The sequence below is a fragment of the Pan troglodytes genome, chromosome 4 (genome assembly GCF_028858775.2).
Source record: "Pan troglodytes isolate AG18354 chromosome 4, NHGRI_mPanTro3-v2.0_pri, whole genome shotgun sequence".
NCBI lineage: Eukaryota > Metazoa > Chordata > Mammalia > Primates > Hominidae > Pan > Pan troglodytes.
The window spans coordinates 169,043,788-169,067,792 of record NC_072402.2 but is presented as its reverse complement, the minus strand read 5'-3'; the positions used below and the strand labels follow the sequence as shown (position 1 = coordinate 169,067,792).

Here is a 24,005-nt window from a genome sequence, read left to right as displayed (position 1 = left end):
AAGCAGTTGGTATATTAAAATCAACACAAAAATTTAAAGACAAAATCAAAGTCTCTTTCCCAAGTTTAAACAAAAAGGAATGAGAAAAACCATCCAAGACAATCAAACTAGACTAAGAATGGATAGAAGTGGGAGATGAAAATCTCCCAAGGAAAACGGCACAGAACTGGAGAACATTCCCTCATCTACTCAAACTACCGGAGTATAAAGCACAACAAAACAATAGAAATCAAATCAGTATATCTGACTCAGATCATGTAATCAGCTTAAGGCAGAACATATAAAGGTGCTAATTAGTCTCTGAATATCCTCATTATCTACGTGATAAATTTTCTCCTATACTTAATCTGTAAGAAGTACTAGGCAACTTGAGCAAATAGTCACTGAAATAATTGCTTTGATTCAGATAAGGAATCCAGGTTGAGGTCAGGTGCAGTTGCTCACACCTATAATCCTAGCACTTTAGGAAGCTGAGGTGGGCAGATCACTTGAGGTCAGGAGTTCGAGACCAGCCTGGCCAACATGGTGAAACCCCATCTCTACTAAAAATACAAAAATTAGCCAGGCTGGTGGCTCACACCTGTAATCCCAGCTACTTGGGAGGCTGAGGCAGGAGACTTGCTTGAACCCAAGAAGCAGAAGCTGCAATGAGCTGAGATTGTGCCACTGCACTCCAGCCTAGGGGGGAAAAAAATACAGGTTGAAAGGCTGCTTTTAAGCTGTTTTAACATGCCAGATTTTCTTTGCAAGTGAGGCTAGAATAGGCGGATAGGAGGTCTAATGGAACATTTGGAAACATGTTGCATAGTTATAATAATTGTTAACTATCATCAGGAGGTGGGAACACAGCACTAAATCCTTATGATGAAAAAGTGGTTAGCTCCAGAGAGAATATTGAAGGGGAGGGCAGGGACATTCTCACAGAATTTTACAATACTATTTGCCATTCCTAACTGCATTAATTATTTCTTTGACAAAGTATAAAGCAGTTAAATAAGTCAATAGAAACCGTGCTACTTTATTAAAATACTGAGTTTTATTTCACATGTATATTTTTGTCTCCCCACCATTTCCATGTCTGACCACCGCTATTACTATGTCCTATCATAACATTCCATACATACTTAAAACCAAGCAAAGGGTGGAGTTCCATCTTTAAAAACTAAACAGGCATTTTGGACAACACATTCTTGGCAATAGAACCTGGACAACATTTATCAAACACGGTAGGGAAAGTTCTCACTCTGCATTATAAAAAGGACAGCCAGATATCAACTGTTACAGAAATGAAATAAGACGGAAAATTCTTAACAAATTGTTTAAACTATTTTCTTAAAGAGACTTCCTCCACTGCCAGAGATCTTGAATAGCCTGGAAAAAAAAAAAAAGAAATGTGGTTAAGGAACCACAACACTTCATAGACATCAATAAATTAAATGTCTCTTTGCATAGTTCAACATCTATTTTTCATTCTACCACCAGAGAGTTAACTCTAGATAAAGATATGACTCCAAGAAAATTTATACTCAGATGTAATTTAATTCCAAACACTTTAATCAGTCATAAAAATGTGAACAATATACTAATAATTATTTAATAGTTTAGCATTATTTACTTAAGGAAATCAAGAGAAAGAACAGAGACCCATATGGCTAATGTTACTTCCAACTTCATCTCCCCTGAGATCAGCTTTAGAGTTGGCCAGATTTGGCAAATAAAGTTACATAAACACCAGAAACTTATTCTGAATTGCCTGTGCATGTGTGCCTGGGCATGTGTACATTTAGAAAAAACTATATGCTGAGGGTAGGCATGGTGGCTCACGCCTGTAATCCCTACACTTTGGGAGACTAAGGCGGGCAGATCACTTCAGCTCAGGAATCTGAGACCAGCCTGGGCAACATGGTGAAACCCTGTCTACTAAAAATGCAAAAATTAGCCAGGCTTGGTGGTGTGCAACCATAGGAGGCCCAGCTACTCAGGAGGCTGAGGTGGGAGGACTGCCTGAGCCCAAGAGGCAGAGGTTGCAGTGAGCCAAGATCACACTACAGAAGGGTGACCAAAACAAAAAACAAACAAACAAAAAAAAACAGCTGGCCAGGAATGGTGGCTCACGCCTGTAATCCCAGCACTTTAAGAGGCCAAGGTGTTGGATCACCTGAGAGGTCAGGAGTTCAAGACCAGCCTGGCCAACATGGCAAGGTGGTTCTGAAGAAAAGTCCAGAAGTTCACCAAGAACTAGAAATGAGATGACTCAGGATTCTCTCAGCTGTCACTGTTTCACAGCCAATGGGTTCTCAGGTACAAGGTAACTGAATACTGAATGCCAATATTAAATATCATAGAAATCTTTTTTTCTGAGATAGACTCTCACTCTGCCACCCAGACTGGAGTGCAGTGGCACTCACTGCAACCTCTGCCTCCCAGGTTCAAGCAATCCTCCTGCCTCCGCCTCTTGAGTAGGTGGGATTACAAGTACATGCCACCACGCCCAGCTAAATTTAGTATTTTTAGTAGAGACAGAGTTTTGCCATGTTGCCTCCCAAAGTGCTGGGATTATAGGCATGAACTACCACGCCCAGCCAGAGATCTTATCAGGTTCAAACAAATATACATTGTCATTGCTTGCATCATGCATCTCTATGTCAAAAACAGGAAGCATTTAGTTTTGATAATCTCTGTAATAGCAATTCAAGTTACTAAACATTTACTATTTATTCCAGAAATTTCATTCTGACACTTGAGAACACTTTCACAATTCTAGAGCAAGAAACTACTTCTGGTAGGCTGGGCAAGGTGGCTCGTGCCTGTAATCCTAGCACTTTGGGAGGAAAAGATGGGAGGACTGCTTGAGGCCAGGAGTTCAAGACCAACCTGGCCAAAAATACTTTTTATAAAAAGAAAATACTTCTCGTAGAAGTGCTGGTTCAGTAATTTAATAGCTACAAGACTTTGTAGCTACAAGCCTTTGTTATAAAGTACAGAAGACTACTGCAACTTAATCATTAAATTTATCATCACTTTCCTTGGCAGTAGTTGAAGAATGCATCTCTTATGCTGCTTAGCTGTTAGTACATGCTGGTTATTTATGTCTGACTTTCCACTATTTTCAATATTAAATAAACAGTTGCATAACGCGGAGTTTCAAAATAATTTATGATCAATCAATGTTTAGTATTCCAAATAAACTCCCAAAACTCACACTTTAAACTTTAGGATTCAAATGTAGAGAAAAAACAGAACAGCAACCAAAAGACTGAACCTGATCATCTTATAGCCCATCACTACAACTTTCACAAAGCTAAACTCAAAATTAACCATTATCAGGGTTTTAGGAACCCGAAAACTAAAAATTGAAGTGCAATTAAATAATTGAAGTGCTAAATACTATGGCAGAAAAAAAACCAGCTAATTGCCAAATTTTCCTAATTTTTTGAAAAAAGCTGACCACAGGAAACCTAAAGACCATTAAATGCAGCATCCGTTCTCTACACGATACCTAACATCCCTATTTAACCACTTTTACATTGTCCTTACACTTATGAGTCAACTGTAAATAAGAGCAAAAATAAATGCATAATCTTTATGTTGACTAAGACTTTCACATGTACTAACTGTAAAATCTAACAGCTAACTCAAGCTTATGTATCTGGTAGTAGCCACAATTTAGTGTCTTGCTTCCAGATTTCATGTTAGGATGATTTTGGCATAATGTATTTCCCATAAGATCTAGGAAAAAAAGAAAAAAAAAGATCTCTACCAACTCCCAAAAAAGCCAAGACCAGACTGTCCCAAGCAGTCAAATGGAACAGCAAGGAAAACCATAGCAATTTCCTTAACCAACATAGTACCAAAAAAGTAAAACTGAATTCAATAACCAAGAAATAATTTACCAACTATAGGAAATCTGGGAAAAATATACTAAAGTTATCGTCTCAGACTGCCAACTGTATTCTTCATGTATTTCATTAAATACATGAGTTTTCAGGTATTTCATTAAATGAAATATTATCTGTGGTTATGAACTTTTTAAAAAGAGCCAACACTTAAAAAGGGTAAAGGCAGAATCATAATAAATCACAAAAAAACTTGGATTTAATCATGTCCCCAGAAAATCCAGTTACCTCTTGGTCAGTCATCCGGAAGCAATTCTTCACATAATTGATGAATTTGGCTTCCACTTTGGGAAGAGAACCACCCTATTAAGACAAAAGCATTATTACAGGTAAGTAGAGAAATACACCGAGAGATACCTTTAGAAAATTCCTCAATAATCTGCATGCTACTACATGGATCAGTTTATTCTTTTTCCCTTCAACTTTCCAAGAATACTCCGTATCTTTTTCAGGGCCAGAAAGCCCTAATGGGCAGCATGGCTAGTATCTCTATTCAAACAGATTTGCCAAAGGGTCAAATCTTCCCTGACAACCTCTCTAGGAACATAAAATATAAGCTACACTTGAGATTCTACAGACAAACATGGCAACTCGGTTGCTTATCTATATTATCTAACAAGTCGGTTATCACCCAGAACCAAATACAACGCATAACATCCCTTTGGAGAACCATGTCAAGTGACCCAAACTGTTCTTTAAAAACAAACAAAGAAACAAAACCCCACAAAACACTTGCTGACCACAAACTGGTTCAGAACAACAATGATCTGGTCATCAGTTAAAGATATATAAAGTTGAATGGGGAAAAAATTACAGTAATTACATTTCACTAATCACTCTTACCATTTCCTTCAGATTATGGATATAGGCAAGAAACTACAATAGGGGAAAAAATTACAGTAATTACACTTCTCTAATCACTCTTACCATTTCCTTCAAATTATGGATATAGGCAAGAAACTACAACAGTATTGGCAAGACCTGTGACTTTGTAACCAAAATTTCAAAACATTACTATTGCAAATATCTTGAAATGTTTGTATTTATCACTACTTTGGAATTACTTTAAAGCATTGAATATATTTGTTTTTATTAAATTTAATTAATACCTTTCCCTCTAAGTATCTTTTATGCATTTTTAAAAGATTGAAAAGGTTTTCAAATGTCCAAGGGACTTTGGCAGAATCAGGTATAGCATTAAGAAACTTAACTGCCTCCAATAACCTAGTAAAATAAACCTCACAATTTCCATTTCAAAATTATTGTCACATACATTCTTAATTGATTCATTCAAATATTTATTGAGCAGCTAAGGAGATACAAAGGCGATTTAAAACATTGTCAGGTGAGGCAAATGCACAAGTAATAGAAAGCAAAGGGCAAGGTTCACTGAATCACAGCAGTCAGAAGAAAGTGCTTTAGGGAACCAAGAGATTGTTTCCAGCCTGAAGAGGCATGGGTGGCAAATCAGAAAAGGGGATTGAGATTAAAATAGAAGACTTCAGTCTGGATTGTTGATGACACTCAGTATGGACTATATTTGTCTCTCCTTTTCCTTTCTCCCCATCTTTGGGCTTAATTTACATGTAGTGCCCAGGACTGTTCAATGCGCCTGCAATTAAACCAAGGAGATAGGACCATATTAAAATGGAGGGGAGGGGCATCTAAAAGATGTCATTTTAGCATTGTATCCAAGGGACAAAAATCAGTGCTAACCAGGAAGGCTAAAGGGTTTACAGTGTGACTAAAACAAGAAATATGTTCCAGTTCTAAAATTTTTTCCAGTGGACTTATCACTGTACAAGGAATCTACTGAAGCCACGAAAAATCTATAGATTACAAGAAAAACATGGGGAAATGAGTTGGCAATTTTTCACCACCCCACATTTGCTCTCAATAGTTGGAGTCTAAAAGTATTATTCATAGAATTAAAGCTTCTCTCAAATGTGCTTCCAAGGCATTTAAACCATTTATTCCATATCCTATTCAAATCCCCCAGTCAAGCAGACAAGAGACCTAATCCTCTTCCCACATTTCCATTATTTAAGACAAAAGGAAACTAGATTTAAGCCTATTAGTCATTCACGAAATCTAGCTATTACTACATGTATTAACTGGTGACAACTTGGTGTAAAGGGCAAAGAGAAATGTCTCAATTTGCTGAAAATCACTTCTGACTAGGGTCAATCATGAATATTAACTATAATACCAAGCAACAGCCAGCATCTACTTTTCCAGCTGTTTGTAATTTTAATGAAGTCTCATACGCCCTCTGTTGGTTCTCTAGCATATCTTACAACCAGAATAGGCAAAGGGTTTTCACTGATCTATTTTAACATGGAAGGTCAGAATGTTATCTTGCAACCAGTGCACTACGTTCCTTGCATAATGGAAAATAAGGCATATTTAATTTTGCATATGCAAAAATCACCACAGACGCGATTATAAATGTTTTATAAGAAATTTTTGAAAAAATTCATACCACGAACCGGGCAAGTATATTAAACCAAAACAAACAAAAAAACAAGAAACATTCAAGTCTATGCAAACCAGACACGTGCAATTTGAGGGGGGAGACAAAGTTTTTTTAAGATAACTTTACTCACTTTTTCTATACTTGCTTGCATTTTTGCTTTAATGTCTTCTACAGAACTAGGTCCTTTTGGTGTTTTAGGAGTTTTTTCCTGTTTTTTGAAGGATTCTTGTCCCTGAAAAAGAAATGAATTTCCAAAAGGTCATAAGAATAAATACAATTCCTAATTAAAACCCATTCTATCTGGATTTCCTCAAATATTCTCACAAAACTCCCTTATAAAGCTAATTATACAACTGGAATTACCATCAATAAATTCACGCCATATAATTTTGTTCTTAAAATCTTTCCTTTAAGGAAGGAATAAGATGATTAGCTAGGCATGGTGGTGCATGCCTGTAATCCCAGCTACTCAGGAGGCTGAGGCAGGAGGATTGCTTAAGCCCAGCAGCTGGAGGCTGTAGTGAGCTATGATCATACCACTGTACTTCAACCTGGGCAAGAGTAGGCCACCCATCTCTTTAAATAAAAAAAAAGAGTAACTTGGGAGTTTGCTTTTACGCACAATACTAAGTCAGTTCAAAAAAGGAAATCAGAAAATCCCTAAGAATAAAGCAAGAAAGTCACTGTAGTCTGATGCCTGGGGCCCACCCCAGACTATTTTTATGAGAATCTCCATAAGTAGAGCACAAGTACTGGAGTTCCTTTAAACTTTTTTTCCTTTAAATTCCATTTTCTGCAGGGAAGTGGGTAGGGTCAGGAATGAGATCAACACACCCTGTCTAGGCCCAAATGTTCTACTTCAATCTAACATGCAGCCAAGGTTGAGAACTTCTACTCTATGCAGACATACCTTTCAACAAAGATTCCTTACAGGAAACAACTATTGACTTCACAATCACAAAAAATTCAGGCCAGGCGTGGTGGCTCACACACTTTGAGAGGCCCAGGAGGGTGGATCACCTGCAGTCAGGTGTTTGAGACCAGCCTGGCCAACATATAGAGTGAAACCCCATCTCTACTCAAAAATACAAAAATACGCTGGGCCTGGTGGTGCGCGCATGTAGACCCAGCTACTTGGGAAGCTGAGGCAGGAGAATCGCTTGAACCCGGGAAGTGAAGGTTGCAGTAAGCCGAGATCATGCAACTCTAATCCAGACTGAGTGACAAAGTGAGGGTCCATCTCTTTCAAAAAATTCTATTGGCTCCCCCCACCCCACCACCTTACATTTAGTATGTTTGTGTGTGTGTGTACCTACAACACACAACAAGCTGATTTTTTTTTTGGAGGCGGAGTCTCGCTCTTTCGCCCAAGCTGGAGAGCAGTGGTGCAATCTCACTGCACTCCACCTCCCAGGTTCAAGCAATTCTCCTGTCTCCACCTCCTGAGTAGGTGGAATTACAGGCACATACCACCATGCCTGGCTAATTTTTGTGTTTTTAGTAAAGACGGGGTTTCAAGTCCTGACCTCAGGTGATCCCACCCACCTTGGCCTCCCTCCCAAAGTGCTGGGATTACAGGAGTGAGCCACTGAGCCTGGCTGCAGCAAGCTGATTTTAACTTTTAAACAGCAATTACAGGGGTTCTATAAAGGCCTATCAAATTTCAGACACACTAGATTCTTCCACAGTAGAATCTTTTTTCCCCAACTAGATCAATGAGACCCACGTGTAAATGTAGCCACTTACTTTTGATCTTGGTGTTGATGATGGTTTTGAGTCTTTTCCATTCTGATTTGACTTTTGTGCATTTTTGGCTGGAGTATCTCGTATAGACTGCAATTAGAAATTTATCTTAATCACTGTCCCTGACCCCAACAACAGTGCAAACAAAACTGTCCAAGCCATGTAAGAAAAGCAGCAACCACAGGCTTGGCGTGGTGGCTCATGCCTGTAGTCCCAGGACTTTGGGAGGCTGAGGCAGGTGGATCACGAGGTCAGGAGTTCGAGACCAGCCTGGCCGACATGGTGGTCTACTAAAAATGCAAAAATTAGCTGGGTGTGGTGGCATGAGTCTGTAATTCCAGCTACTCAGGAGGCTGAGGCAGGAGAATCGCTTCAACCCGGGAGGCAGAAGTTGCAGTGAGCTGAGATCGCGCCACTGTACTCCAGCCCGGGTGACACTGAGACTCCGTCTCAAAAAAAAAAAAAAAAAAAAAGGAAGGAAAAAGCAGCAACCACTTGGACAAAAGGTTACACAAGACTAACTGGGTGGAGGGCCACATGGATAAAGAAAACAGACCATTCCCCACTCTAAGTTTTCTGTAATTCTCCTCAGGACTAATTTTCAGTATGAGATGATCTCCCACACCAGCTTCCCTTAACTACAAAACAAGCAAATAGCACTAAAAAAATCACCATTTCTATTGTTAGTTTAACAACCTTGTAGCATTGTATCTACTCACTTTCTTCACTGGCGCTTTTTCTTCAGCTTCCTCATCATCAAAATCATCATCATCATCACTACAAATGAAATGTCAAGACATTAAGCACTTTCAAAATTTGGGAGTAGACACAAGAATTGAAAGCAGGACCTTGAAGTCATTATTTGTGCACCCATGTTTATCGAAGCATTGTTCACAACAGCCAAGAGGTGAAAGCAACCCAAGTGTTAAATGGCTAAATGAAAATGTATATGTACACACAATGAAAATCTTCTTGCATGCTACATGACCGAACCTTGAACAAAGTGAAATAAGCCAGCCACAAAAGAACAAACACTGTATGATTCTATTCACTAAGTATCTAAAAGTAGTCAAACTCAAAGAAATAGAAGGTATAATTGTGATCGCTAGGGGCTGGGAAATGAAGTTGCTCAATGAGTAGTTTTGCATAAATACACACTATACCACTGTATAATGTATGTATATTTAAGTGATGTATAGTTCTATTAAACCGTACACTCAGAGTGAATTTGTGTTAAAAAAAAAAATTAAAGATCTAAATAGAAACATTCCATGTTCAGATATTGCCAAGATGGCAACACTCCCCGAATATACAGGTTAAATACAATCGTTAGAAGACTCCCCAAGCTGGTTTCTCTGTAGAAACAGATCCTAAAATTTATATACAAACCCAAGAACTGGCAAAGTGTCTCACACCTATAATCCTAACACTTTGGGAGGCTGAGGTGGGAGGATCGTTTTAGTTCAAGACCAGCCTAGGCAACATAATGAGAACCCTCTCTACAAAAAAAATGTTTAATTAGCAGGCGTGGTGGTGTGCGCCTGTAGTCCTAGCTACTTGAAAAGCTAAGGCAGGAGGATCTGCTTGAGACAGTGAACTGTTAACTGTGTAATTCTGCCACTGCACTCCAGCCTGGGTGACAGCGCAAGACCCTATCTCAAAAAACAAAAACAAAAAAGACACTTAAGGGACCCAAAGAGGCCAAATGCAATCTGGAAAGGAAGAAAGCTAGAAAACTCACACTTGATTTCAAAAAATCAGCTATAAGACCTACAAAGGGGCCAAGGCACCGTGGCTCACGCTTGTAATCCTGGCACTTTTTAGGAGGCCGAGACGGCCAGATCACCTGAGGTCAGGAGTTTGAGACCAGCCTGGCTAATGGGGAAACCCAGTCTCTACTAAAAATACAAAAATTAGCCGGGCATGGTGGTGGGCGCCTGTAATCCCAGCTACTCAGGAAGCTGAAGCAGGAGGAACCAGGAGGCGGAGGTTGCAGTGAGCCAAGATCACGCCACTGTGCTCCAGCCTGGGCGACAGAGTGAGACTCATTTCAAAAAAGTAAATAAATAAAAACTACAAAGGAACAGTGTTGTACTGTTCTTACATGTTAAGGATAGACACATCAACAGAACAGTCCAGAAATAAATTCGTATATTTATAGTAAGTGATTTTTTTGTTTTTTGAGGCGGAGTCTCGCTCTGTCGCCAGGCTGGAGTGCAGTGGTGCAATCTCAGATCACTGCAACCTCTGCCTCCCAGGTTCAAGCGAATTCTCCAGCCTCAGCCTCCTGAGTAGCTGGGACTACAGGCACACGCTACCATGCCCAGCTAAAATTTGTATTTTTAATAGAGACAGGGTTTCACCAAATTGGCCAGGATAGTCTCAAATCTCCTGGTCATGATCCGCCTGCCTCAGCCTCTCAAAGTGCTGGGATTACAGGTGTGAGCCACCACACCCAGCCATAAGTGACTCTTTTAAAGGTTGCCAAGATCATTCAATGGGGAAAAAATAGTTTTTGAACAAATCATGTTGGGGCAACTGCTAATCTACATCCAAAGTCTATATTTAGACCCCTCCATTCACACCATACACATAAGTTTACTCAAAATGGAACAAAGCCCTAAATATAAAGGACAAAACTCAGAATTAAGGGGGTAAATTTTCACAACTTTGAATTTAGCAATGATTTCTTAGGATTGACACCAAAGGCACAAGCAACAAAAGAAATCGGACGTCATAAAAATTAAAAACTTGTTCAAAGACCACCATCATGAAAGTTAAATAACAATTCACGGGCCGGGCGCGGTGGCTCACGCCTGTAATCCCAGCACTTTGGGAGGCCGAGGCGGGCGGATCACGAGGTCAGGAGATCGAGACCATCCTGGCTAACACGGTGAAACCCCGTCTCTACTAAAAAATACAAAAAAAATTAGCCGGGCGTGGTAGCGGGCGCCTGTAGTCCCAGCTACTCGGGAGGCTGAGGCAGGAGAATGGCGTGAACCCGGGAGGCGGAGCTTGCAGTGAGCCGAGATCGCGCCACTGCACTCCAGCCTGGGGGACAGAGCGAGACTCCGTCTCAAAAAAAAAAAAAAAAAAAAAAATTCACGGAATGGTGGAAGATAATCTGTAAATCTTGCGTCTGATAAGGGACTTGTTTGCAGAATACATAAAGAATTCTTGGGCCCGGTGCAGTGGCTCACGCCTGTAATCCCAGCACTTGTGGGAGGCCGAGGCGGGCCTGACGTCAGGAGTTCAAGACCAGCCTGGCCAACATGGCGAAACCCGGTCTCTATTTAAAATACAGAAAATTAGCCGGGCGTGGTGGGGGGGTGCCTGTAATCCCAACTACTTGGGAGAGGCAGAAGAATTGCTTGAACAAGGGAGGAGGAGGTTGCAGTGAGCCAAGATCACATCACTGCACTCAAGCCTGGGCAACAGAGACTTGTCAAAAAAAAAAAAAAAAGAATTCTTGCCAGGCACAGTGGCTCACAGCTGTAATCTCAGCAGTTTGGGAGGCGGATCACTGAAGACAGGAGTTTAAGAACAGCCTGGCCAACATGGCGAAACCCCTTCTCTACTAAAAATACAAAAATCATATCAAAAAAAAAAAAAAAGAATTCTTACAACTTAGTAAAGACAAAGAGAAGTAAATGGATTTAAGTGGGCAAAAACATTTCTCCAAAGATATATGGCCAATGAATACATGAAAAGATGCTCATTATTAGTCCACAGGGAGACGCAATCAAACCCACAATCAGCACTTCATACCACCAGGATTAGAGTCAGATAATGGCAAGTGAGGGTGTAGTGAAATCAGTAGGTTGGAGTGAAATCAGAAGCCCCATACACTGCTAGTGGGAATACAATGGGTGAGCCACTCTGCTTTAGGTATACATCCAAGTAAAATGACATGTCTACAAGCGTTCATAACAGTCAACAAGTAGAAGCAACCCAAATGCTCACCAACTGATGAATAACCAAACATACCCATACAATGTAATCAACCATATAAATAAATGGAGTACTGATAATGCTATAACATGGATGAAACTTGAAAACACTGTGCTAAGAAAACAGTCACAGAAGTCCATTCATGCAAAATATGAGGGACAGGAAACCTATAGACAAAGTTCATTCGTGGTTGACTAGAGCTGAGGAGCATGAGGGGTAATACCTATAGAGTACGATTTCTCATTGAGGTGATGAAATGTTCTAAAATTGATTATGGTGATGGCTACACAACTATACATGCTAAAACCACTGAACTGCACACTTTATTTTTTTTTGAGTTTTACTCTTGTTGCCCAATCTGGAATGCAATGGTGCGATCTCGGCTCACTGCAACCTCCGCCTCCTGGGTTCAAGCAATTCTCCTGCCTCAGCCTCCCTAGCAGCTGGGATTGCAAGCGCCCACCATCACACCCAGCTGTACATTAGTAGAGACGGGGTTTCGCCATATTGGCCAGGCTGGTCTTCAACTCCTGACCTCAGGCGATCTGCCCGCATCGACCACCCAAAGTGCTGGGATTACAGGTGTGAACTGTTAATAGGTAAACAATGGAGGGGAGTAATCAAATCCAGTCACTGGAGGGCAAGTCAGGCAGAAGTCTCTATTAGCAAATACCAAGTGGTTCACATTTAATTCAACAACTGAACGTACTGGTCTCTAAATCCCAATACAGCAACTTCATGTAAGAAACACCTATCTTTCCAATACCGAAGAAATATTTGCTGTATTTAGAAAAAGTATCATAACTTAAAAAGCTGTCACAAATAGCCCTTCAAGTGGCTTTTTAACAGTGATTTTGTCAGTACAAGTTTCTGGCATTAGAACCCAATCCCTGCAGGTGCCTCCCCTGTGCTAGAAACAAAATGAGAATGCTTTTTTTAAACGTTTTTTCTTATTTGTTAAAACAAGTCTATTAAACTACTATCAAAATAGCTATCAAAACTACTATCAAAACAGCTTTACTGGCAGGGTGTGGTGGCTCACACCTGTAATCTCAGCACTCTGGGAGGCTGGGGTGGGCAGATCACCTGAGGTCAGGAATTCAAGACTAGCCTGACCAACATGGCAAAACCCCATCTCTATTAAAAATACAAAAAATTAGCTTGGCATGCTGGCACATGCCTGTAATCCCAGCTACTTGGGAGGCTGAGGCAGGAGAATCACTTGAACCCGGGAGGCAGAAGTTACAGTGAGCCATGATTGCACTACTGCACTCCAGCCTAGCCAACAATGCACTTCAGCCAGGGCAACAGAGACTGTCTCCAAAAAAAAAAAAATCAGCTTTACTTAAGAAATTCCCCAAAAATTAAAAAAGATATTTAAGGGCCACATACTATCAACGTATTACATACATCTATGTATAGTATACATCAGCACTATGCACATTACAACATTACATAGCCTTTCTTGCTTAAATCAAGAGTCATCTAAGCCCACACCATATACCCTTTCCATCCTCAAAAAGGAACCAATTTCCCCTTTGATCTGTGTTCAAAAGGTTAGATTTCTAAGTAACTATAACAAACCTTCATGCACCTCTTTGCATTTTCATTGCCATCTATCTATGCTGGGCCCTTGCCATCTCACCACTGAAGTTTCTATTAATACTTGTTTCCCTCAAGGCATCCTTTACTACTATGCAGACCTTAGTACACTTTCTTCAACTTATATGAAAACTTGCGGCAGTACATGGTGGCTCACGCCTGTAATCCCAGCACTTTGGAGTTCGAGACCAGCTTGGCCAACATGGTGAAACCCCATCTCTACTAAAAATACAAAACTTAGCCAGGTGTGGTGGCAAGCGCCTGTAATCCAAGCTACTCGGGAGGCCGAGGCAGGAGAATCACTTGAACCTGGAAGGCAGAGGTTGCAGCGAGCAGAGATCATACCATTGCACGCCAGCCTGGGGCACAAGAGCAACACTTGCCAGAAAAAAAAAAATCCCACAAAAAAAACCAGGTACTGATTTGGACCTTGATATCTACACTTTTCATTCCTATCAATGCCCAACTTAAAGACAAACAAAATTACATTGTGGTTACATCATGAATTTATACCCATTTTTCTGAGATGGGAGTCTCCCTCTGTTGCCCAGGATGGAACGCGGTGGCGCATTCTTGGCTTGCTGCAACCTCCACCTCCCAGGTTCAAGCAATTCTCCTGACTCAACCTCCTAAGTAACTGGGACCAATAGGCAGGCACCACCATACCCAGCTAATTTTTGTATTTTTAGTAGATACCGGGTTTCACCATGTTGGCCAGGCTGGTCTTGAACTCCTGACCTCAAGTGATCCACCCACCTCAGCCTCCCAAAGTGCTGGGATTACAGGCGTGAGCCACCATGCCTGGCCTAATTATATCAATTTTTAAAAAAGGAAATCTTCCAAAGCCCCAGCAGGGTCAATATTACAATCAGGTCCTACTCCAAAGCCTTTCTGGAAGGGATTGCTTGTCCCCGAGCCTCGGTGAATGCTATTAAACACTTATTTTATAAACTTGTATAAAGGTAACTCAAAATCAGACTAAACCAATCCGAACCATACCATCCCTATTTCTAATTTGTGTTTTTAGCCCGTTTCCCATTCTTCTCTTGGGATGTATTCGAACCATACCATCCCTATTTCTCATTTGTGTTCTTAGCCTGTTTCCCATTCTTCTCTTGGAATATATTTCAATTCTTACTAATGAGAAATATTCTTAAAAGTGATAACCAAACAAGCTGGGCTTGGTTATGCTCCTGTAACCCCACCTGCTTCATAGTCTGAGAGGGGAGCATAGCTTGTGCCCAGAGATTCAAGTCCAGTCTGAGTAGCATGGTAAAACACCATCTCAAGAAAAAAAGTGGCCAGGCACGGTGGCTCATGCCTGTAATCCCAGCACTTTGGGAGGATGAGGTGACCAGATCGCCCGAGGTTAGGAATTTGAGAACAGCCTAGCCAACATGGTGAAACCCCATGTCTATTAAAAATACAAAAATTTGGCTGGGCACAGTGGTTCACATCTGCAATCCCAGCACTTTGGGAGACCGAGGCAGGTAGATCACGAGGTTAGGAGTTCAAGACCAGCCGGATCAACATACTGAAACCCTGTCTCTACCAAATACAAAAATTAGCAGGGCATGGTGCCCCGCGCCTGCAGTCCCAGCTACCTGGGAGGCTGAGGCAGGACAATCGCTTGAACCCGGGAGGCAGAGGTTGTGGTGAGCCGAGATGGCGCCACCGCACTCCAGCCTGAGCAACTGGAGACTCCATCTCAAAAAAAAAAGAAAGAAAACAAAAACAGCAACAGTCAAATACTACCTTTAAGTTTGCGTTCATTTATAAGTTTGACATGCAAGTACTTTGAATTTTTATTTTTCTTTTGAGATTGGGTCTTGCTATGTTGACCAGGCTGGCCTCAAGAGATCTTCCCATCTTGGCTGGGTGTTAGGATTACGGGTGTGAACCACTGCGCCTGGTCATACTTTGAATTTTTAAGCTTTCAGCTCTTTCGGCCTTTTTCCTGTTTTCTGCCTTCATCGTCATGCTCAAAGATTTTGAAGAACCACCAGCTTAAAACCTAAACTCCCAATTTGATCTTTCATGCAGGTTCTCTTTTAAAGTGCATGTTCTTATATTTTATTTGTTTTCAATAAATGCATATGGACCAACCTCAGAACTGAAGGACAAAGCTGAGAGCCAAATCAAAGTATTCAATGCATTACTGGTACTGGCACACATAAGACCAATTATAAACAGTACTTTATACCAGTGTGCGTATTAACTGTTTGTAACAATAGTTTGATCTAGTTTAATATAAAGTCATCAAATATTGTTTCCAACCATATTTTAAATCCCAAGAAAATCTTAATATCCCTTTTAGAATCTTATTTTTGTCCATAAATATCTACATAAAACCATAAGACAAAATCCTTTTAGGGAATAACAAACCTTGAGTAACAACTTGTAAAATGAATATAGAGCTATTTAATCATATTTTCTTTCAACCCAATCTCATTAACTGTTCACCATAAAACATACCAGGCTTGATGGGTATAACACATCCACTAAATCTTCAGAACAAAGGGACATAATCAAACTTCACAAACACTATAGTCTACCCTTCTGAAGAGTCACAAGTCACAGCATTGTAAAGGCTCACAGACCCAATATCCTTTCAACTCAGCTCATTTAACTTAAACTAACAGATGACCACCTGCCCTTTTATTATAAACTATTACACAGGATGGCTTTTTGTAAATGACTTTTGTAAAACCCTCATGCATATAACTATGTCAAATTCCTTTTTTTGTTAAGATTCCGGAAGTATATCAAGTTTCTAAAATCATACTTACTCTTCATCATCATCCTCTTCATCATCATCGTCATCATCTTCATCAGCAGCAAGTTTTACTTTTTTCTTTGAAAAGAAAAGATACATACTCATGAACAAGAGCTGTTCTATCACCAAACTAAAAGCTATAATACAAAACCTATAATAAACTTGCCATCTCTACCTGTGGAACCTTGCTACCACCTCCAGGGGCAGACCGCTTTCCAGATATACTTAAGAGTTTCACATCCTCCTCCTCTTCATCTTCTGACTCTGCATCTTCCTCCACAGCTAAAATACAATTTATTAGACATTATAAAACTCAAGCAGCAAGAAGTCAGAAAAAAAAAGAACACTGATAGTAAATACTCTAAAAACTGAGATTTCTATTCTATTTAAAAAAAAAAAAAAAGAGCACATGGGAAAAGGAACTTTTTAACAAAAGTATTTTGAGGCCTAATGTTCACTGCCAGGTTTTAAATGCAAGAAGCCTGGGGAGGGTGGCTCATGCCTGTAATCTCACTTTGGGGAGGCCAAGAGACCAATCTGGGCAACATACTGAGACCCCATCTGCACATATACAAAAAAAATTAGCCAGGCGTGGAGTGTGCCTGTAGTTCTAGCTATTCCAGAGGCTGAGGTGAACCCAGTAGCAGTTCAAGGATATAGCAAGCTATGATCACATCACTGCACTCCAGCCGTTATAATGAGACTGTCTTTATTAAAAAATAATTTTTAGGCCCGGCACAGTGGCTGACACGTGTAATACTAGCACTTTGAGAGGCCAGGGCGTGCAGATCACGTTAAGGCCAGGAGTTCAAGATCGGCCTGGCCAACATCACGAAACCCCTTCTCTACTAAAACTATGAAACGCAACTGGACTTGGTGGTGCACGTCTGTGGCCCCAGCTACTGGGGAGGCTGAGACAGGAGGACCGCTTGAATCCCGGAGAGGTTCCAGTGAGCCAAGATCGTGCCACTGTACTCTAGCCTGGGTGACAGAGCAAGATTTCCTACCCCCCCGCCCCAAAAATTTATTTGTCCTCTCCAATTATAAATTTCTAGACTCACATTGGAACCTATTATAAAGACAGTAGTACTATACCCATGCTTTAAGTCCAAACTGGGAACCGAGCAACTGCACTAAAGAGAATAAACTAAGTAGTATAATATATAAAAATAACATACCTACTAAGTGCTGTCCACTAATATGCACTGGCCCTGAACCACACTTCAACCTTAAGACCACTGGTGGTGTTATTTCAAAGCCCCCAAGGGAAACCTAGAAGGGAGAAATTTTTCATCACTAAACATGTGAAGAAAATGAACAATAAACATTACAGGCAAACACATAAGCCAAATCAACAAACCAGTGAACCTGTTTTTCCACCTCTGATAAACTAGCAGCAGAAGCCCCGTGTTCAAGAGTTGACCATTGAACTCCAGTGACAGAAGATAAAGAACCACTTTCTATCTCCTTGGCACAACTAAATGACACCAAACCTACCTTAAAACAGAATTAAACCTTGACACAACATCCGAAGTATGTAAGTGCCCTTACCGTTGGCTGTACAGACATTTTCAAAGTTGCCAGTGTTACTTTAATTGGACTGCCTTCATAATTCATTGCCTCTGCTTCAACAATGTGCAATTCATCCTTTGCACCAGCCCCTAAACTGACCTGTGAACAAAAAAAAAATACTACTTCAACTTTTGAGTTCCACCTATTTTACACCCCCCCACTAAATGTTATATGCAGCCATGCGTCACTTAACCACAGGGCTAGGTTTTGAGAAATGTGTTGTTAGACAATTTCATCTTTGTACAATCATAAGAATGTGCTTATACAAACCTAGATGGTATAGCCTACTACACACACCTAGGCTACAAACCTGTACAGTATGTTACTGTACTGAATACCGTAAGCAACCGAAACACAGTATTTGTGCATCTAAGCATAGGAAAGGGCCGGGCTTGGTGGCTCATGCCTGTAATCCTAGCACTTAGGGAGGCTGAGGCGGGCAGATCATGAGGTCAGGAGTTTGAGACCAGCCTGGACAACATGGTAACAACCTCGTCTCTACTAAAAACACAAAAATTAGCCAGGTGTGGTGGCACATGCCTGTAATCCCAGCTACTCGGGAGGGTGAGGCAGGGAATTACTTGAACTCGGAAATCAGAGGTTGCAGTGAGCGGAGATTACGCCACTGCACTCCAGCCTGGGTGACAGAGCGAGACTGCCTCCAAAGAAAAAAAAACAGGAAAGGTATATTAAAAATAAGGTATAATAATCTTATGGGACCACCATTGTATATGCGATCCATCTGTTGACCCAGCAGTTGCAATGAGGCACATGACTGTGATTTTTTAAAAAACAAGTATAAACCTCTCACTATTACCTTGGAAAACAAATTTGTGCAATGTTGTCCTCAGGTTTTGTGATCTTGGCAAATCAGTTTCTCATAGTCAGAAAATTTAAGAAATGCATAAATATGCATACACACAATATAGACCACCTAACATATTTATTGAGCAACTTCTAAGTTGAGCAGAAGGCTAGTCTCTGGTAGACATGAAAGATTATCGATGCCTTTTACAAGGGCTTTATAATTCAACTGAAGAAAATAAGGCAAGTTAAACAGTGTGACTGGAATTTACGTGGTTACCAAATGAGTGGTATAGATGCCAAGTTCTTCAAAGATGTACAGACAGTGAGGTACACACAATACCCAGGTGTAAGAAATAGTATTTTATAAGCAGTCAGCAAAGGAAAAAAAGTCTCAAGCCACATGAATAGAAACTAAAAGGCTGAAATCAAGTAGGGTTAAGTAGTTTATTTTGAAAGTTTAAGTACCGTTCTTAAAGATAACTGGTGCTCATTTTCATCATTATCCACCTTAAAGTGATAATCTTTGTCGGCCTTTAGTTCACAACCTGTAAATGAAGAAAAAAGCAACTCTAACAAGGAGAAAAATAACACTGAAACTTAAGTGTGGGTAACCAAAAAGGTCAGGTCTAACTTTTGAACTAGTTTTTCACTATTTTAGCTACCAGAGGGCAAAGCAGAATGATCAATTCCTAGATTTCTTGAACAGAAACCTCTACAGACACCCATAAAAGACTATAATTCCATTCTCTCATCATACCATATTTCATCTCTAACTACGCTGATAGGTACTGTTATTCTGCATAAACAAGCTCAATGGTTTAGTAAATCTCAACCTGAAGCAATTATCTGAAACCAAATGTAATGTCCAATGTTAAGTTTCCCACTATTTAAAACAGCTGATTTACCTACCTAAATTCCCAAATGGCAATTTCGAAATGAGAACGGTTACAAACATGAATAGCTTACTATTACAAAAGAAAAATGACAAAACAACCGAAGTTTGCTACAGGGATCAACACTCCACTCTTTAAAGCAACAGAAAGTGACATACGCCTCAAACTATATTCAGAAATTATGTTTAAGACAAGGAGGGTTGTTTCCAATAGTTATCAAAAAGTACTGATATAAATTTACCAGAATTCTCAGCTATCCAAAATAACTAGGAATTAAAGCCTTAATGTTTTAAATACATGTGTCTACTCTCACTCCATGAATGGGCAAAATTCTTCAAAACACTGTCAGAATAAAAATTTTAAATGACTCCATTTAACTATCATCTAACCATTACCAATACATATACATGCTTCAATGTGAACAGACGTTTAATTAACAAATCTCAGCACGGATAATGAACAAGATAAAATTCACGGTAGGATTTGCATTTACTTCAAAGTCTGAATAGTACAAAGATTAGGCTTCTGCAATTAATCCTACCGAGATCAAAAACCCAAGTGGGACTCTCCTTTTTGGGGCAGGACTACTGCAAGTTGAGGGGGGTGGTGCTCCCAAAATTCTGCGAATAGTCTTAGGTCTTGATCTGACTCAAACCGAACACTCTACGTGTTTCTTGTATTTAGAAAAGCGGTTTGGTCAATGCCGCACAAATGGCGGCATGCGAGGACGTCCCCCTAAAACGAAGCCTCATTAATATTCACGAAGCAGCAGCTACGGAGTCAAGTGTCTTGGTTTAGATTTAGTCTCTTATTGCCTGTAAGTACAACCTTCGTTAAGTGAGTTTATCTCTGGGCACCAGTATCCTCATCTGCAAAGCGGGGCTAGCTCCACCTACCGCAGTGAGACAGAAAAGGGGCTCAAAAAAATGAGAGCTGCCATCACAGTACATGCTGTAAGCACTGAACAAAGACCTCCAGAACCCTAGTGCTACCAGCCTCTTAACATTTCCCACTTCAACAGAGCCACAGCATCCCTGGCTCACGAGTGGCAACACGCCGGTGAGTCCCGGATGTAGCGCCCACACCCCCCTCCCTCCCCCAACCACGTGGCAACCACGTGCTCCCAGCGGTTGCGGCCTCCTCACGCCGCGCCGCGCCTCCCCACCCCCAGTAACTGGCCGAAGCACGCGAGGGAAGTCTACGTCCGGCAGCTCCAGACTCTGAGGCCAGAATAACGCCAAGCTGTGCATCTACCCCCTCCAACAAGCAGGCCCATGCTTCCCGGTGAACCCAGCCTCCAGGACCACCAACCCGAGGCCTGGCATCAGAAGCCTAGGAACCACCGCCGTTAGAAAATAAACCAGGCCTGGAACTCCGCCACGTATCCCCGGCAAAGGCCGAACTTCCAGGCGGCCGGTTCCACTTTACCTCAGGCCCTGGGCCTCGGACCGCTCACGCCCCAGACGCTTCAGGCCGCTCGTCTCCACCCCCTTCACGCCACCGGCTCCCCCCGCGGCTCCAATCCCTCCAGGTCCAGGGCTCAGGCAGCTCTTCCCACCCGCTCAGGCCTCCAGTCGGTCTGGCGGTCTCCACCAGACCCGGTTGCAGCCGGATTCCCGCCCCTCACCCCCACCCTCACCGCCACCAGGCCCCGCTCGGCCTCGCTCCAGCTCCCCCCAACAGTTACCGAAAAGATAGTTCTGGGGCCTCAGGGGGCTCATGTCCATGTCCATCGAATCTTCCATCGGGTGGCGGCACGCACTTAGGTAGGAGAGAAGACGGACGGAGATAAAACAACGCTGCTCCAGAAAACAGCCGCGCAGGACGGAATCACACCAGGGAAAGGACGCAGGCTCCCCGCGCTTATATATAGCCCCTGAAGATCTCGCGAGCGCTTCCCAAGTCCCGCCTCCGCGCGCGTGCTCCGAAGCCCTCCCACCCCCGTACCGTAGCCCTCCTGCGCAAGCGCTTTTCAACCCCACTCCTTTCTACCTCGCCCCCACCTCCTTCCAGGTACTTCGCGGGCTCCCACCGAGCACGCGCACTCGTACACTGGCCCCACCCCTCCGCTGCTGTCGCCTGTGCGCACGCGTGCTTTCCAGTCGTAACGCGCGCTCCCCACCTCCAACCCTTCCACGTCCTCTCCCGCTCAAGCGCGCCGGCCTCCCGCCAAGAGTCTGCGCAGCCCACCCTGCAAAATGGCGTCGGCAGCCCTTAGCTGTGTAAGATATGGCGGGTTAGCCGGCTGGGAATGAGCCAGAGAGCACCTCGATTCGCCTTTCCCGTTCCCCTAGTGCCCTGCAAGCCTCCAAACAGGCGTAATCACTTCAGGAATTTTTTACTTGCCTGAAGGCTTCGGATCGCAGTTAATCGTTACCCCAAAGTTCAGGTGCCAGAGAGAGTGAATTGCGGCTTATTCTTTGTTAGGAAGGAAAGATGTAGTTACCGGCCAGACTTACGGAACTTTGTTTTTCAGCTCTGTCCTTCCTGAGAAAACATCTCCAAAGTCCTTATCTTTACGTAACTTGGGGGCCAAAAGGGGACTGAATCAGTCTCCAAATTAGCAAGGACATCGCCCTAAGAGAGCTCGGAGGGTGGGCCGACTCTGACTTCTTGCCGCTCTTAATCTTTAACATTCCTCCTGAAAGAAAGCGGGTGACTTGTAAGAACTACAGAAGCCTTAATTCGAATATTTGGGAGCGAGCATGGGAATTAACGTTTTAAGCTACACCTTGACAAACTCCGAGGCACCCCAGCACCCCGCGGGCATTGGGCCGTTCTGAAGACCCGTAATCTTTTTTTTTTTTTTTTAGCCTCAACCTATCAAACAAATTTAAGAAGTGAGGAATACAAATGATAGCCTCAGAAAGGAAGACCCCCCTCACCCCCACCCCAAGGCATTATTTCTTACAGGAAAATTATAGAGACGATTTCAGTGTCTATCAAGAGAGGAATGAACAGTTAAATTATAACATGTCCATATTATGCGTTAGTTGTGGACACATACTAACGCATAATATGGACATGTTATAATTTAACTGTTCCTTTCTGAGAGCTCCTGTGTCACATAAAGCTTTGAGTCACTTAAATTTGTTATGCCTTTTTTTGTGTGTGTGTGGAGACAAGAGTCTCGCTGTGTTGTCCAGGCTGGAGTGCAGTGGTGTGATCTCCGCTGGATGCAACCTCCGCCTCCCGGGCTCCCGAGTAGCGAGGACTACAGGTGCATGCCACCACGCCCGACTAATTTTTGTATTTTAGGAGAGATGGGGTTTCGCTGTGTTCTCCAGGCTGGGCTCAAACTCCTGACCTCGGGTGATCCGCCTGTCTCTGCCTTCCAAAGTGCTGGGATTTCAGGCGTGAGCCACCGCACCCGGCCAGCTTTTTTTTTTTTTTTTAAACGGGGTCTTGCTCTCTTACCCAGGCTGCAGTGCAGTGGCAAGATCTCTGACTCACGAGTTCTGCCTCTTGAGTTCCAGCAATTCTCGTGCCTCAGCCTCCCAAGTAGCTGGGATTACAGGTGCCTGCCACCGCGTCCAGCTAATTGTTGTATATTTAGTAGAAACAGGGTTTCGCCATGTTGACCTCCCAAAGTGCTGGGATTACAGGCGTGAGTCACCACACCCGGCCACTGTTTTATTTTTTATTTTAATTTTTTTTTTTTTTTTGAAACCGAAGTCCTGCTCTGTCATACAGGCTGGAGTGCAGTATTATGATCTTGGCTCACTGTGACCTTTGCCTCCTGGGTTCAAGTGATTCTCCTGCCTCAGCCTCCCAAGTAGCTGGGATTACAGGCGCCCCCCACCATGCCTAGCTAATTTTTGTATTTTTAGTAGAGATGGGGTTTCACCATGTTGGCCAGGCTGGACTCGAACTCCTGACCTGAAGTGATCCACCCGCCTCAGCCTCTCAAAGTGCTGGACTTACATGCGTGAGCCATGGCGCCCGGCCTTATCTGGGACTTTAAAAAAAAACAATCCAGCAAAAGGGGAGGAGAAAGGAGAGAGGGAAGGTATATATGAAATAAGATTGACTACGTGATGATAATTGTTAAAATTGGGTGATGGGTATATGGTTGTTCATCATAGGATTCCTTCTATTTTTGTTCTTGTTTGAAAATTTCCATGATAAAATGTGTTAAAAAATGAAGATTAAAATAAAACTTGTATTTAAAAAATGGTATATCAGTTTATCCTGTGGAATACTGTGCAACTTCTAAAAGGAATACAGTGGTCCCCTATATATTATATCCTGGAAAGATAGCTATGCCACATGAAGTAAAAAAGCAAAGT

The 24,005-nt window shown here is 42.0% G+C and overlaps 1 protein-coding gene across 6 annotated transcripts; it reads right to left on the bottom strand.

Annotated features, from left to right (window-relative positions):
* Positions 1-994: 994 nt before the first annotated feature.
* Positions 995-21,751, bottom strand: NPM1 (nucleophosmin 1). Of its 6 annotated transcripts, none has more exons than XR_010156810.1 (11): positions 21,404-21,751; positions 19,289-19,368; positions 17,996-18,115; positions 17,623-17,716; positions 16,620-16,726; positions 16,458-16,522; positions 8,835-8,892; positions 8,119-8,205; positions 6,503-6,604; positions 4,125-5,508; positions 995-1,371 (listed from the first exon to the last, which is right to left on the bottom strand). XR_010156810.1 is itself a non-coding variant. In NM_001251976.2 (11 exon segments), coding segments are annotated over 11 exon segments (885 nt in total). In that variant the 5' UTR covers positions 21,462-21,557; the 3' UTR covers positions 1,015-1,332.
* Positions 21,752-24,005: the final 2,254 nt, after the last annotated feature.

Bases quoted from the DNA above. Each gene is read 5' to 3' on its own strand.
- NPM1 (XM_063810183.1), bottom strand. From the start codon at position 21,461: ATGGAAGATTCGATGGACATGGACATGAGCCCCCTGAGGCCCCAGAAC. The intron at 19,369-21,403 runs GTAACTGTTGGG...CTTCATTTACAG, and splicing joins GCCCCAGAACTATCTTTTCG to GTTGTGAACTAAAGGCCGAC. The intron at 17,717-17,995 runs GTAAGGGCACTT...TCTCCCTTCTAG, and splicing joins AAATGTCTGTACAGCCAACG to GTTTCCCTTGGGGGCTTTGA.